General features: G+C 40.9%; 1 protein-coding gene across 7 annotated transcripts in view; it reads right to left on the reverse strand.

Annotated features, from left to right (window-relative positions):
- Nucleotides 1-14,606, reverse strand: part of TBC1D4 (TBC1 domain family member 4) — a gene marked incomplete at its 5' end in the record, with an annotated part of 212,941 nt that overhangs the window by 71,873 nt on the left and 126,462 nt on the right. For 6 of the 7 annotated variants that reach the window (XM_082859711.1, XM_082859710.1, XM_082859709.1 and 3 more), the window contains 3 exons: nt 2,157-2,261; nt 5,600-5,689; nt 7,143-7,730. In XM_082859711.1, coding sequence (XP_082715837.1) covers nt 2,157-2,261; nt 5,600-5,689; nt 7,143-7,730 — 783 coding nt within the window. The remainder of the gene's footprint in view (nt 1-2,156; nt 2,262-5,599; nt 5,690-7,142; nt 7,731-14,606) is intronic. The other variant, XM_082859712.1, reaches the window with a different exon arrangement.

Genomic DNA, 14,606 nt, shown 5'->3' on the forward strand with positions numbered 1-14,606 from the left:
TACACAATCTCTTTGTATAGCAGCCAGGTGGACCCTTGAGGCTGGCACGATCAAATCCCCCACCTGACCGTATGAAAGTAGCAAGCCCTGGCTCTGGTCTCCACTGACTGGCAGACCCCTCACTGCATGCAGCCAACAGTGACCTCAGAACTTCAGAGGCATTTCTGTGAGCCCCGCCTCTCATGTACTTCCTTCATCTCATGTGTCCTGTGTACGAACCATCTGCTGCTTCAGTAGCAAGCCAAATAAAAGCAACATCACACCAGTCATCACAGCAGCTTCTGCAGTCTGGCCTGGAGACAGCTGAGGACACGGAATAGCACGTGTGAGGACACAGTCATGAAAGGGCAAGCTTTCCGGTGAGCGCTGGAGAAGAATGAGGAAGCCCCTTCTGCCACACTAGACAATCTAGATTTTGTCCGTTAATAAGGAGGCATCAGCTGGCCCCTAGTGAGAGAATTTTGTGAGAAAAAATATATATATATAGCATAAGGTAGTAAGTGGATAGATGACAGATTAAACCAGTGGCAGGGAGACTAGTTAGGACACTAATGCAATAGTCTTAGTAAAGGAGATGAATGCCCAGACTTAATTCCAAACAGAGAGGAAAAGGAAGAGAGATGGATATAAGGGACATTTCTACCTTTGAGTTTATAGGATTTGGTGAACAAGTGGATCTCGATGGTGCAGGAAACGCATTATGGTTTCTAAATTGGAAAGTTGCGTAAATGGAACTGCCAAAACAATAAAATACGGGATATACAACAGGTTTTGCAAAGGTTGGAGAGCAAGGATCTGCAACGTGGTGGAAGAATCAGCCTTAGACAGGAGGACGGACAGAGGAGGGAAGGAGGAGAGGAGAGCTGGGCAGGGGATGGGTGAGGAGAGGGGCAAGGTTACCTGACATTCTCATTTTCTACCCGACTCTTGGTTGGCATTTTCCAGGGTTGTGTCCTTGGTTCTCTTTGGCCTTCTCTCTTTTCCTTCCCCCTGGGTGCTCATCCAGCCCCATGCCTTCAACTATTCTTTACATAACAACTCTCAAACTTCTATCCCGAGCCCTGAACTGAACCTATAATACAGTGGTCACCTGGATATCAACAGGTGGATTTTTCACTGGTATGGCTAACTATCTAGAGTGAGAGCAAAACTCAAATGGATCTCTCTTGAGTAAGAAACTTAGCGATAGAGTGCTATATTCCCTAGTCAGAAAGTGTCTTTGTACCAATTCATTCCCATTTCTTCATTACTTCTTCATTATTCCTCAACTCTGTGTCCACACTGGGAATGTGGAAGGCAAGAGTTAGCAGGAAGGAAGGCAACGTGCATACAGAAAATGAGGAGAATGCTGCCCGGCTCACTCTGTATATGTCTAAGTGGTGTGTGTTTCCCTGGGGAAAATCATTGTGGGAGGATTTTATGTCTGAGCAAATGCTCTGCTTCAAAGAATGGTAATGCATATATCTAAAGGTTTGTGTTAAAATGGTTAGGAGAGATAACACAAGTGGAAGAATATGGAAAACGTTTTAGGGGAAAACATCAACATATTTTTAGTCACTCAGATCTATTTCCAACTTCGCCTTACATATTTCTCCTTAAACTCTAACTGCTCCCATTTAAGGGTCGGGGGGAGGGATAGGAGCGGTGCAAAGTCAAATTGACTTCTAAATTCCAAAGAAAGAAATTGAAGGCTAAAATGTGACCATAAAGAAAGTATTTTTAAAATGAGGACGGGGCTGATGGAATAAAAAGGAAAAACCAAAACCGTTCTCTACCCTGAGGAAATAAGCATTATCTACTCTGAGATGTTATAGCAGTTGAGAGAATCAGAGGTCTTCCCTATCGTCTTACATGAGCAATGGAAAGAGTAACAGCTCTTCTCCTGTTATTAGGCTTTTCCTACCTTTTAAAAATACTCCTGGTAACATTTCCAGATTTGTTAAACTCAAGAAAATCACCTAGGCTTAAAAATTACCAGGACAAGTTGTTTTTGTTTTTCTGTTGTGGTGCTGTTTCAAAGGGCAGAAACCTATTTCTAGACGCGCTCTTCTTTTTCGACGGATGGCCGTTCTGTGAGGCTTGGGTTCATCAGAGACGACCCTCCCATCAGCCGGGGGTGTGGGCAGGAGCCCGTGGGCAGCAGTCACCCCACTTACCAGAGATTCGCTGGCACACTGGAACACGTAACAGATATACTGGCTCAGCCCGGGCTCCGGCAACTCCCGACAGATAAAGCCAAAGTGATCAACATGCTTTATACCCTAGAGAAGGAAGAAGGGCAGTGTTTATGGGATTATGTCCTTTTAACCAACACTATAGAAATAGTTCTGTGCTTTCACACTTCCATGAATTTCTCCTTCACAGTACTGTGACAGGGGACATAATGCCAGAGCAAACTTATTCGGTGGTCTTTTGATACATAAAAAAGGGTGAGACCAGCTCAGTTTTGTTTTGTTTCTGGCAAACACTCTGTGACTCAGGGCCACAAGAGGAAAAATATGATGGCATGACCCACTGTCTCTTGTAATAAAAACCGCTACTCAGTGTTTGCAAGTAATGGAGTTTTCAATTTATTGGTCATCTTTGAACGGGCAGTCTGATGATTCATTATAAACGCTGTTCTTGTTTATATGAGGCTAAGAATCATTAAAACTGACAATACTCTAATTAAATGGCATGCCATTCCCTAAAGCATGCATTAAAAATACCAGAATGTTTGTCTATGGATAGACATTCAAGGAGCCACAAGTGTTCGAAGATGAATACATTAAAGAAATTATTGCAGATGTCAACTAGCCAGATTCACAAATCTGTACTTCCTGAACACAGGCTAAATAACCCCAGCTACACTTAATACAAAATTCTGAATCATCTGAGAATTTCGATCGCCCTGAATACATACACACCAATTAGTAGACAGCACCTTGTTATTTTAACAGAAAGCACAGTACTTTGAAAAGTCATGAAGACAAAAAATTTGAAGTTGTCCTGCAATCACCTGAATCCCAGAGAAAGGAAAACAGACTTTGGAATCAGACAGATTTGTGCTTCAGTCTTGGTTCAATCAGTCTACCAGGTATGAGATATTGTGCTGCGTTGCTAAAAAGTATCTCTGAGGTTCCATTTCTCATCATAAAATAATAGTAATGGTACCTATTCTAAGAAATTTTTCAGATTTAGAACTAAGAAATATCTTAGTACCTGGCATGTTTGGTAAACAGTAACCACTATTCTTGTAATAATAAGCTCAACCTACCCAATGGCTATGGAAAAAGGAAATCAACTCTGATAAAAAGTAAAAAAGTCAGTAAGGAGGAGCGAGGTTACAATCCATGAGGTGAAAGTAAATTCCATCTGATACAACTCATTCGTGATTAAAGAATATCTTTTACTAGCTTGGTACTAAATGGGAAAAAGGCACAGGACCTCATTAGCTCAGCAAGTTTTCGGGCAGTGGTAATGTTTCCAGTAAAGAAAACCATTCCCTTATTCCTCATGCTTGCCAGGGAAACAGCCCTACCGATTTTGAAGAAAGAAACATTTGTAGGTGTGCATGTGTTAAAAAGCACTCCTGTTCCCAAATGTGGCCACCCTGTATCAGTACAATTCTGTGGAAAGAAATAACAGGAGTTGGGCCACTCAGTGAGAAGCAGAAAGTTAACCTGACAATTATTCTGATCAAAGGCCTTTGCACAAATTTTCCTCATATTTTTGTTTGATTCTTCTTCTGAATTCTTAGAACACAAAGCTTGCTTTAAAAAAAAGGAAAAGCAAAAATCTTGTTTGAACTGCCAGATTTATATATTTGGTTTGCTGGTTCTTTTTTTTTTCTTTCTTTCTTTTTATTTTCCTTTAGATGTTCAACGAGCATTGCTAGTTTTCTTTCTGGGAGAAACATTGCTAGTTTCTTTCTGGGAGGGGGGAGGGGGGAGAGGCACAGCCTTTTCAGATGACTCCTCTTGCTTTGGGGAACAGGAAGTACACTGGTTTGTACACCACTCTCTCCCCAATACTTGGCATAAGGCCCAACATGTAGAAGCATTAATTCAACATTTATTGAACACCTAAGCGTCAAGCTCTGTCTTAACACATCTTATTCTCTGATGCCCTAGAGCAGCGGTCCCCAACCTTTTCGGCACCAGGGACCAGTTTCATGGAAGACAATTTTTCCATGGACGGGGGTGGAGGGGGCAAATATGGTTCAGGTGGTAACGCGAGCGATGGGAGCAATGGGGAGCAATGGGGAGCGGCAGATGAAACTTCACTCCCTCGCCCCCCCTCCCCCCGCCCCGCTCACCTCCTGCTGTGCGGCCCGGTTCCTAACAGGCCTCGGCCCAGGGGTTGGGGACCCCTGGCCTTACAGAATAAGACACCTGCCCTCACAGAGCTTATGATCACGCGGGGACCGCCAGGAAACATGTAATTACAAGAATGCTTACTAAATACTTTGTTAAAGTGAATAATCTTTCTACCACATTTTTTGTCCTTTAAGTAGGAATTTAGAAATTTGCAATATATTCTTCCTCTAGTCAGATGCTGCCTCTCTAAACTACTAGAGTAGAAAAATTTTATGTTCACAATATAATTTTATGTCTCCATATAACAGAACAAATATTGAAACAAAATACTAGAAGTGAAACCACATTAGCTGAGGCTGAGGAGAGTAATTAACAAGATGTACAAAAGCTTATCATTTTCAAAGGGAAGAACGTCGGGATATCATACCTATGGCAATGCGAACTCCAAAATTAAAACTTAAAAACAAGAAAAAGTCAGTCTATTTTTCAACATTAAAATATAGGAAAGGGCCTTGGCAAGATCCAGGCCCCTGAAGGCATACCTAAGGCACATTGCTAGGAAAGAAGTTACTGCTTCTCTGTCCCAGGGACCTCCTCAGAGGCATCCTTGCATTTTTAACTTTCCCATATTCAGCTTTAGGTACTCCCTCTACTCCAACATCCTCGGAAATTCTTTCTAGGTTTGCCATACATTTAGGTAGCTCTAACAATTATATAGATATTCTAAATTATTACTATGGTACTTAGGACACCATGCCTAATATGATCTTGAACACACATAGTTGTATAGATTATTTTTTAAACTTTCAAATACGTAATATGAGAATTAAAAATAAGTAAAAGGACAAAGATACATATCAAAACCTTCTTTTCAAACTTTAGCATTTACATGTATAAACTTGGAAGTACTAGTTCTTTTTGTTACCTACTACAATATAAAGAGCAAACATGACTCAGTGATGCCCACAAGACCTAGTGCTCAAGATTCTGAGGAACACTAACTGTGAAGATATTTTCTAAAGAACTCACCACCCCAAAACTTCCTTCCATCCCTTTGACGAAGTGACACCAGGAAACAGGGTTGATGAAAGTGAGGACAAGATTATGATAATGAGGAACCTGGACAGGATTTTCTTATTGGCAGGGACCCAAGCACATGAACACTCTTAGTTTAAGACAAATCTACTTAAGAAATGCTTTTAAGAATAAAATCTGAAGGGGTTTAAGCCCAGTTATTTTGTTAATTTAGAAACAAGCTTTAATTGGTTTCTTCAAATACTATAATCTACTTCAATACATACCTGGGAACAAGAAGAGATATCTTTAAAATTCTTCTCAAGCACAAGTGATTTTGTGTCTGGACTGATAAGGTTTATCTCAAACCGTCCAACCTTAAAAATAAAAATATTCCACTTAATTTCAACTTATCAAGAACCTAACATATTACTTTACAGTTAAATATTTGACTAATAATACAGATTCAAATGCTGTATCCCAGACATACATATTCACACGTGTGTCAATATCCAATCCAATCAAATCTACAACCCCAATTATCAGCTGTCTGAAAACATTTCTTCCTTTCATCTAGAAATCATGAAAGTTAAGTTGGTCTTAATTTACAAGAAACCATTTTTTTTCCAAATTAGAAATTATACTTTTCAAAAAGATGTAACCTTTCCACACCTTATGTTTTCTAAAAATACGAATTATTTAATTATAATTTATAATCATACTTTCTCACAAATGATCAACAGAAAGATATACTTGCAATTGGGCAGATAAATTTTAAAAATTTTTAAATAAACAACCATTTAGAAAAAATGAACAACATGGACTCTGGCTAGCTAAGAAAAAGAACAAATCCAGTAGCCCAAACAAGAGAGGAAACTCAGTTAACATATCACCACAGGAAAGACTATAGACGCTTTAATTACATGCCTAGAGTTACCAAGAACAAAACAGAACAAAACCACCATGAACTTCTGATCAAGCAAATATTACATACTGGGACTGTTTACCAAGGTACACTGTGCAACTTCCTTCTCAGGGGCTCTTTGCAACGGGATAAAAGGGCAGTCACTCCTTTTTTCAAGAAAACTCAAATCTGAGGAAAACTCAAATTAATCTTCAAAGCTGAGGAGTAATTAAAGAATCTCTACAGGGCATTGTTAAGAATTAAGTTCTTTTAAGTGGAACTGGACATTTTCAAAAACTACTTTTTAGAATTAACAATCATCTTTTACACCTATAATACAGCTTGCACCAAATCATTTTAATAACTGGTCTAATAAATTATCAGGCCTATGATGTTTCTTTAACTGTCTCTTTTGTATGACAGAGTAAATTGGTGTATTCTCATCTGAAAATACACCTATGAGTCTCTGGACTTTTCTTTTTTTTCTCTCTAGAAAATTCTTTCTCCATCATGAAGATTCACACGCTCCCAGATTCACATCTTTTCAAACCCTTCATAAGATTGACTGTTTGCAGTCATTTAAAAAAATAACATTTATTTAAGAATCAACCTAAGGCAAATGCTGGTGATGCTAAGAGTAATCTATTCTTATTTCCCCAACAACATTCCGTGATGTACTGAAAGTGCATCTCTCTTCCTCTCCCTTCCCTGCTCCCTTTTTTCTTACATTCCCCGTCTGCCTCTCACCCCTTCACAACTTTCCTTTGTTTGCTGTCTTTCTCCACCTGCCTTATCTGCTTCCCAAGGGATATGACAGAAAGGTTGGATGCTTGCAGAGTGAGGACCAGGGAAGAGCTGGCCGCCCGGCTGCTTCCGTCTAGCAAAGAATGGGGAAACACCCCGAGAGCACGCGGCCAGGGCAGCACCTGAAACAGCATCGTTCTGTTCTTCTCCGAATCCGAGGGCTGGACGTGGCTGGGCGCGCTGGCATGCCTCCTCCGCGGCTGCGTTTTCTGGCTGTTCTCCTGAACTTTCCTTTGCAGGACACCGGTGACGCTGCTGCACCGAGACCGGAACTCCTGCTGTTCATCAAAGCCAGAATCTTCCAAAATCCGCTCAGGGAAGCAGACTCGAGAGCTGGACGGCCCAGGCTGGCTGGGCGCCGCGGGGAAGACGGGGTGGGTGTCGTTGACGCCATCCCCTTCCTCGGACAGAACGTCGGCGGGGGAAGCGGGCGCCTGGGCCTCCGACACCGCCGGGTCCTCGCCGGCATCCGCGGCGCGCGGCTCGCCCTGGACCCGCAGGCGCTGCCGCTCGTGCAGGCTGAACTTCTCGATACAGTCGTCGATGAGGCTGGATGGCGCCTTCTTGTGGGTCACGGTCACCTTGCCACAGTACAAGACCTCGAACTTCTGTGAGTTGTAAAAGGCGTCCTCGTTGTCTTTGCTGGGTTTGGCATCCTCTTTCATGGCAGCTTTCGATAACTGCCTTATGCTGCTGATAACATCGGGAACCTGGAACAGAATTCAAAAATCCTCACTTCAGTTGAATATTTAGAGATCGTATATGTTTACCCAGACCTGTTATTATCACAGAATGCACGCTCATCCTAAATGATAAAATAAAGAGAGTAATAGATCCTACATAAAATAAAGCATAAACTTAAATTACACTATGGACATAGTGATTTAAGGATAAGATTGGAATTTTATATCACTTTTATACTTTCCCCTTTTAAATGTATTCGTTTCCTAAAAACAAAACCATGAGACTATACAGGCCACTGCAACCTTTAATAAATCATCATAACATAACCTTTGAGTACTTTTAAAATGTATTATAAGGGATCAAAAGGTTAAAAATTAAATATAAATATAAAAATAAAGTGTAACATGCTAAGGTACCAACCACGACTGAGATAAATAAATTACTTAATTAAATTATTATGAGCCTCAGCTGAAAGGAACCAAAGCTTCAACAATGAGGCTAAAATTAACTTTCTGGATGAAGAGGTTAAAATCCAGACACCCCTCACCAGCATTAGCCATCAGGGAAAATGCAAATATAGACCCCAGGAAGATACTATTTCATATCTATTAGAATGGCTAACATCAAAAAATCCCAGTGGGGCTTCCCTGGTGGCGCAGTGGTTAAGAATCCGCCTGCCAACTCAGGGGACACGGGTTCGAGCCCTGCTCCAGGAAGATCCCACATGCCGCAGAGCAACTAAGCCCATGCGCCACAACTACTGAGTCTGCGAGCCACGACTACGGAAGCCAGCGCGCCTACAGCCCGTGCTCCGCAACAAGAGAAGCCACCGCAGTGAGAAGCCCGCGCACCGCAGCAAAGAGTAGCCCCCGCTTGCCCCAACTAGAGAAAGCCCGCGCACGGCAACAAAGACCCAATGCGGCCAAAAATTAATTAATTAATTTGAAAGTCAAAGTACCCGCCAGGATGTGGAGCAACAGGAACTCTCATACACTGTGTGCAGAAATGTAAAATGGCCCAGATACCTCAGGAGTTTGGCAGCTGCCTGGGAGTTAAACATAGATCTCACAACACAGTCATTCCACTCCTAGAGATTTAGGTGAAAGCCCTGAAAACGTATGTCCACAAAAAGGCTTGTACACAGGGCTTCCCTGGTGGCGCAGTAGTTGAGAGTCCGCCTGCCGATGCAGGGGACATGGGTTCGTGTCCCGGTCCGGGAAGATCCCACGTGCCGCGGAGCGGCTGGGCCCGTGAGCCATGGCTGCTGAGCCTGCGGGTCTGGAGCCTGTGCTCCACAACGGGAGAGGCCACAATAGTGAGAGGCCCGCGTACCGCAATAAAAAAAAAAAAAAAAAAAAAAAAAAAGGCTTGTACACAAATATTCATAGATGCCTTAGTCACGATACCCCCAAACTGGAAACAACCCAAATATTCATCGACAAGTGAATGCTCACTAATTGTCAGGGAAAACCACAATAAAATATCACCTTACACTTGACAGGATGACTATCATCAAAAAAACAAGATATAGCAAGTACTGGGGGAGGATGTGGGAGAAAGGAAACCCTTGTGCATTGTTGGTAGGAATGTAAATTGGTGCAGTCACTATGGAAAACAGTATGGAGGTTCCTAAAATATTAGAAATAGAACTACCCTATCATCGAGCAATTCCACTTCTGGGTATATATTCAAGAGAAACAACATCACTCTCTCGAAAAGATACCTGCAGCCTCATGTTCATCACAGCATTATTCACAATAGTCAAGACACGGAAACAATCTAAGTCCACCTAAGTGTCCGTCAAAAGATGAATGGATAAAGAAACTGTGATAAATATTATTTAGCCATAAAAAAGGAAATCCTGCCATTTACAACAACATGGATGGACCTTGAGGGCATTATGCTAACTGAAATAAGTCAGACTGAGAAAGGTAAATACTGTATGATCTCACTTATATGTGGAATCTTAAAAAAAAAACCTCATAGATAAAGAGAACAGATTGGTGATTGCCAGAGGCAGGGGAGGGAGGAATGGGAATGGATGAAGGTAGTAAAAACGTACAAACTTCCAGTTATAAGATAAATAAGTTCTGGGGATGTAATGTACAACATGGTGGCTAGAGTTAATAATACTATATTGTATATTTGAAACTTGCTAAGAGAGTAGATCTTAAAAGTTCTCACAAGAAAAACAATCTATAACCATGTGAAGTGAGTGATGTTAATTAAACTTATGGTAATCATTTTGCAATATATACATGTATAAAATCATTAAGTTGCACTCCTTGAACTAAATACAATGCTGTATGTCGATTATATCTCAATAAAACTGAAGAAAAAAGTGAAAGGATGAACAAAAGATGGTACATTCATACAAAATGAAATACAACTCATTATCTCTCATCTGGTTTTCTGCAATAATCTTTTAACTGGTGTCCCTTGCCCCCTTCAATCTACTCTCAAAAGTAGAAAGGATTCCTTTTTAAACTTGTCATGTTGCTCATCTGCAAATCCTCCAAGCTCCCCATTTCATTAAGAGTAAAAGACAAAATCCCTACAATGTCCTACAGGGCCCTCACCCTCTGCATTTGACATACATATAGATTAAATGTGCACTGTGGCTACACATCCTCCATGTGACCTTCAGACAGTCAACCTGGATTTCGTCTTTTCCTTCTCACCTCGTTTCCTCTGACCTTACTCCTCCCAGCAACCCTCTCTCACTCACTCTGCTCCAGCCCCACTCGCTTCCTGGCTACTCTTTGAACATGCCAGGCAGACTCCTCCCTCAAGGTCTCTGAACTCCAAGTCCGCCCCCAGATAACTGGACGGCTCCCTCCTCATCTCGTTTAAATCCGTGCTCCAATGTCACCTTGAGGCAGCATCCATCCCCTAAACCAAAACACACATACACAGAGACACACTCTGACACAGCCAGCATTCCCCTGGAATTTCCCCCCATTTTATTACTCTCTATAGCACTTACCTCTTTTAACATTCTGTGTAATTGATTTGCTAGAATGTAAGCCCTAGGAGGGCGGTGATTTCTGTCTCTTTTCCCACATTTTTTCCTTGTATCCCCAAAGCCTAGAGTAAGTCCTGGTACAAAGTAGATCCTCAATATGTGGACTGGGGGGGGAAAACTTGTTTTGGTAATTTCTACCTTTGGAAAAGAGAGATCATCTTATATGCAGGGTTGCTTCACATTCAGACATACAAGGTATTTCTTCCAATATTCTAGCACCAATTCTAAAACCAGAATTTCTTCTCTTTCACATAATTCTTTGGGATATACTGCCAGGACATTCACAGTTTAAAAATCACAAGACTTTCAGCTTGCTAGTAGAGTATTTCCTATGAAAGAATAAAGTCCAAATGCTATAGTTTCAATGACTCACCCCGAACATTTGACATATCTCCAGGGAAGTCAGATGCTTTGTACTAACACATGATCAACAACCTTAGACCTCTGTCATTTTGTTTTTGCCTTAGTGTCTGACAAGGGCCAAAGCTATGGAGACTGACTAGACATTCAACCCTGCAAAAAGTACAATGATTCTCGTGGGTTAGGCAAAACCCTAAAACAGATGGCTCCCTCCTTCCTCACTAACCATATTTCGTTAAATACTTTTCATCTGATTTTACAACCCTAGTGCACCTAAATTTCCAAAGCGTCTCTATGGAGTGCAGAATAAGAAATATTATCTGTAGGATTTTTTTTGAACCTGCAGAATTTTGATCTTGTCACAAATATTTTAATGAGTATTAGAGTTAATTCTATCAAGACTGAAAATAAAGTCAGTTTGACCTTAGTTGTATCAATTCCTCTATATTATAAGTTTGTACTTTTTCTCATTGAGAGCTGTTATGTGAAGAACTGATTAGTGGCTGAATTCCTATAGTCTCACAGGACATTTCCCTGTGACCACAGGTAGAAGCTCAATACCTAAATATAATTCAGTTAATGACCCAGTTCATAGAAGCAAAGCTTATCATCTTGACTAAACTGAGTAGGTAATTTAATCTTCCAATAATTTGAATTGTTAACTGCACCATAAAACATAGATTCTAGTTGCCTTTAATATCTTCTCTCAGGTCATGACTAAACGCAGCTTTCAATGACCTGCAAAGAGGCTGGCCTGTGAAACTGATCTAACAACATTCAGCTCTGTTTTTGCTTATAAGTGGAAGACACACATGTAAGTTAACATCATACAGCCCCTGCCTACACACTCAGAGCCCATACCAGAAGGGACACACTGATAAAGAAAGGACAGTAGAATATCCACAGTAGGAAACTGAGTTATCAGAGAACCATGAAAACTTCCTGAGACATTTATTTGAGATCAATCAGAAGCAACACAAGAGAAACACAAAATCTCTATCCAGGGGCTTCCCTGGTGGTGCAGTGGTTGAGAATCTGCCTGCCAATGCAGGGGACACGGGTTCGAGCCCTGGTCTGGGAAGATCCCACATGCCGCGGAGCAACTAGGCCCGTGAACCACAACTACTGAGCCTGCGCGTCTGGAGCCTGTGCTCCACAACAAGAGAGGCCGCGATAGTGAGAGGCCCGCACACCGCAATGAAGGGTGGACCCCACCTGCCGCAACTAGAGAAAGCCCTCGCACAGAAACGAAGACCCAACACAGCCAAAAATAACATAAATAAATAAATAAAAAATTTTTTTAAAAATGCTTCCCTGAAACCAATTCAGGAGTTTGGGTTTAAAAAAAAAAAAAAAAAATCTCTATCCAGTACTTGCACATACACAAGACATTTTGGGAAAACACTATTCTCCTATAGGACAGTGTTAGATTTAGATTTTGATTTAGATGTGTTTTTGAATGAATTTGACTCCTTGCATGTATCACATCTTTCAACGTCTTTTTTTCTCTTTACCGTTAATGCTATAAGCTCCTAAGTGAAAGACTGAGTTGTGGTGATTTTGTGTCTTACTAGAGTTCTTCCATATAACCACTGGGAGAGAATTCTGTGCTCAGAAAAAACTGAGTGACAGTTGTCAGCAAACAAAAATATACAAATAGTGAACAACCACCTAGAACCCTGATGAAAGCTCTCCAGGATTGAGATGGGGTTAGTAAATTCCTGTTGATAACACAAGAGAGATCTGGCACTCCTCAGAATAGAGAGCTGAGGCTTTCCACTCTCCTCAGTGCTCACCCCAACTAGGAAGCGAATGTGTGTTGCAAGAACGTCTTCAGATGCTAGGAGACACCTCAAGCTACACGCTCGGGGTTCGTACTCTAGTTATTAGTACTCTGGCTACGAATAATGCAACTGCTTAGAATCTGCCTACGTCTCACAGAGTCTGATGAAAATTCAATGCCAATTCAAGGCAAAGTTTTTATTGTATGGCAGCATATAATTTTAACACAAAATAACAATAATGAAAAGGGAGTTAATGATCCCTCTACCCAGGAATTAAGAGATTTCTTCTCTCTCCCCTGATCTGCCAGGAATTTGTGTCATTCCGCTTTCTAGAGTTTCCTTGCCAGTAAAGTAAGGGATGAGAAAGATGCTCAACAAGATCTCACCTAAATCCAAATTTCTATGGGTTTATTTTAGCATTGATGTCAATATAGGAACAAAATAATGTACATTAAAAGAAGATGCAAGGGGGCTTCCCTGGTGGCGCAGTGGTTGAGAGTCCGCCTGCCGATGCAGGGCACACGGGTTCGTGCCCCGGTCCAGGAGGATCCCACATGCCGCGGAGCGGCTGGGCCCGTGAGCCACGGCCATTGAGCCTGCGCGTCCGGAGCCTGTGCTCTGCGATGGGAGAGGCCACAACAGTGAGAGGCCCGCATACCGCAAAAAATAATAATAATAATAAAATAATAAATAAATAAATAAGAAGATGGAAAATCATCTCTATTATTAAGCCAGAAATATTGTAAGTCATTGACATTATTCACTTCCATTGACACACAATAACCAATTTCAACAAGCGATAAAATAAATGGGGCTTTTTTCAAATGTCTCATGATATTTAGAAAAAGCACAGGGCCACCTTTGGCTAGTATTCTGTCCTTACACCTTCAGTGATCTCACTAAAAGAATATAAGTTCAAGTATCAAAATTCAGACATTAAAGCAATTCCTCACTCTAGAGAAAAGAAAAAGTGCCACTAGATTCCTGGATGTCAGGCTGTTGTTTCTCATTAATTAATTATCATAATTAGTTATCACATTCCAAGAAATCCAATGGTATTGTAAAAACTACACTTCACCTGACTTCACAAGGAAATAAATTCTACAAGTACCACACACTGATGTTTAAAGTCCTAAGCAAACCCAAGGGAAAGAAGTCTGGATACTGAAAAAGCACAAAGGAAAGATACCTTTGGTCAGGAAGCAAGCTGAAATTTGGAGTCGTCCTCCAAGAGCAGTGAATATGCCAAACTGATGTAATCCTTAGTATTAGCTCTCTGTCGCACTTAAGAAGTTCTCTTTCATTCCAGATAAGCCAGCAGTAATTTTGCTGCATTTGTTCAAGTCGATGTTATCACTGTGCAGCCAATTATAAAACTTCCCGGGAATAACCGTTATTGCTTCAAAAGTAAAGTATTTCCTGACTCTGCAATCAGGAAACACACTGATTGTTCAGGGCTAAAGAACAGACTCTCTAGCTTTCTTTAAAAAGAAGCATTTTAAATTTGAGGACCCCTGTCTTTCTTATGCTGTTTAAATAATCACGTGTCCAAGGCTTATTAATTATGAAGGTAGGAGAAAATTAATCTATAATACAATGTCTTCTTTCTTCAAAGAGTTCATTGATAAACAGATGAACTTCAGCAAACATTTAAAAATGGATACAAATATGGATATGAAAATAAGCCTCTTAAGACATATTTAAAGCAAAAAAAAATAACTGGGTAAATTCTT

The sequence above is a fragment of the Leucopleurus acutus genome (assembly GCF_964270905.1).
Source record: "Leucopleurus acutus genome assembly, chromosome: 18".
NCBI lineage: Eukaryota > Metazoa > Chordata > Mammalia > Artiodactyla > Delphinidae > Leucopleurus > Leucopleurus acutus.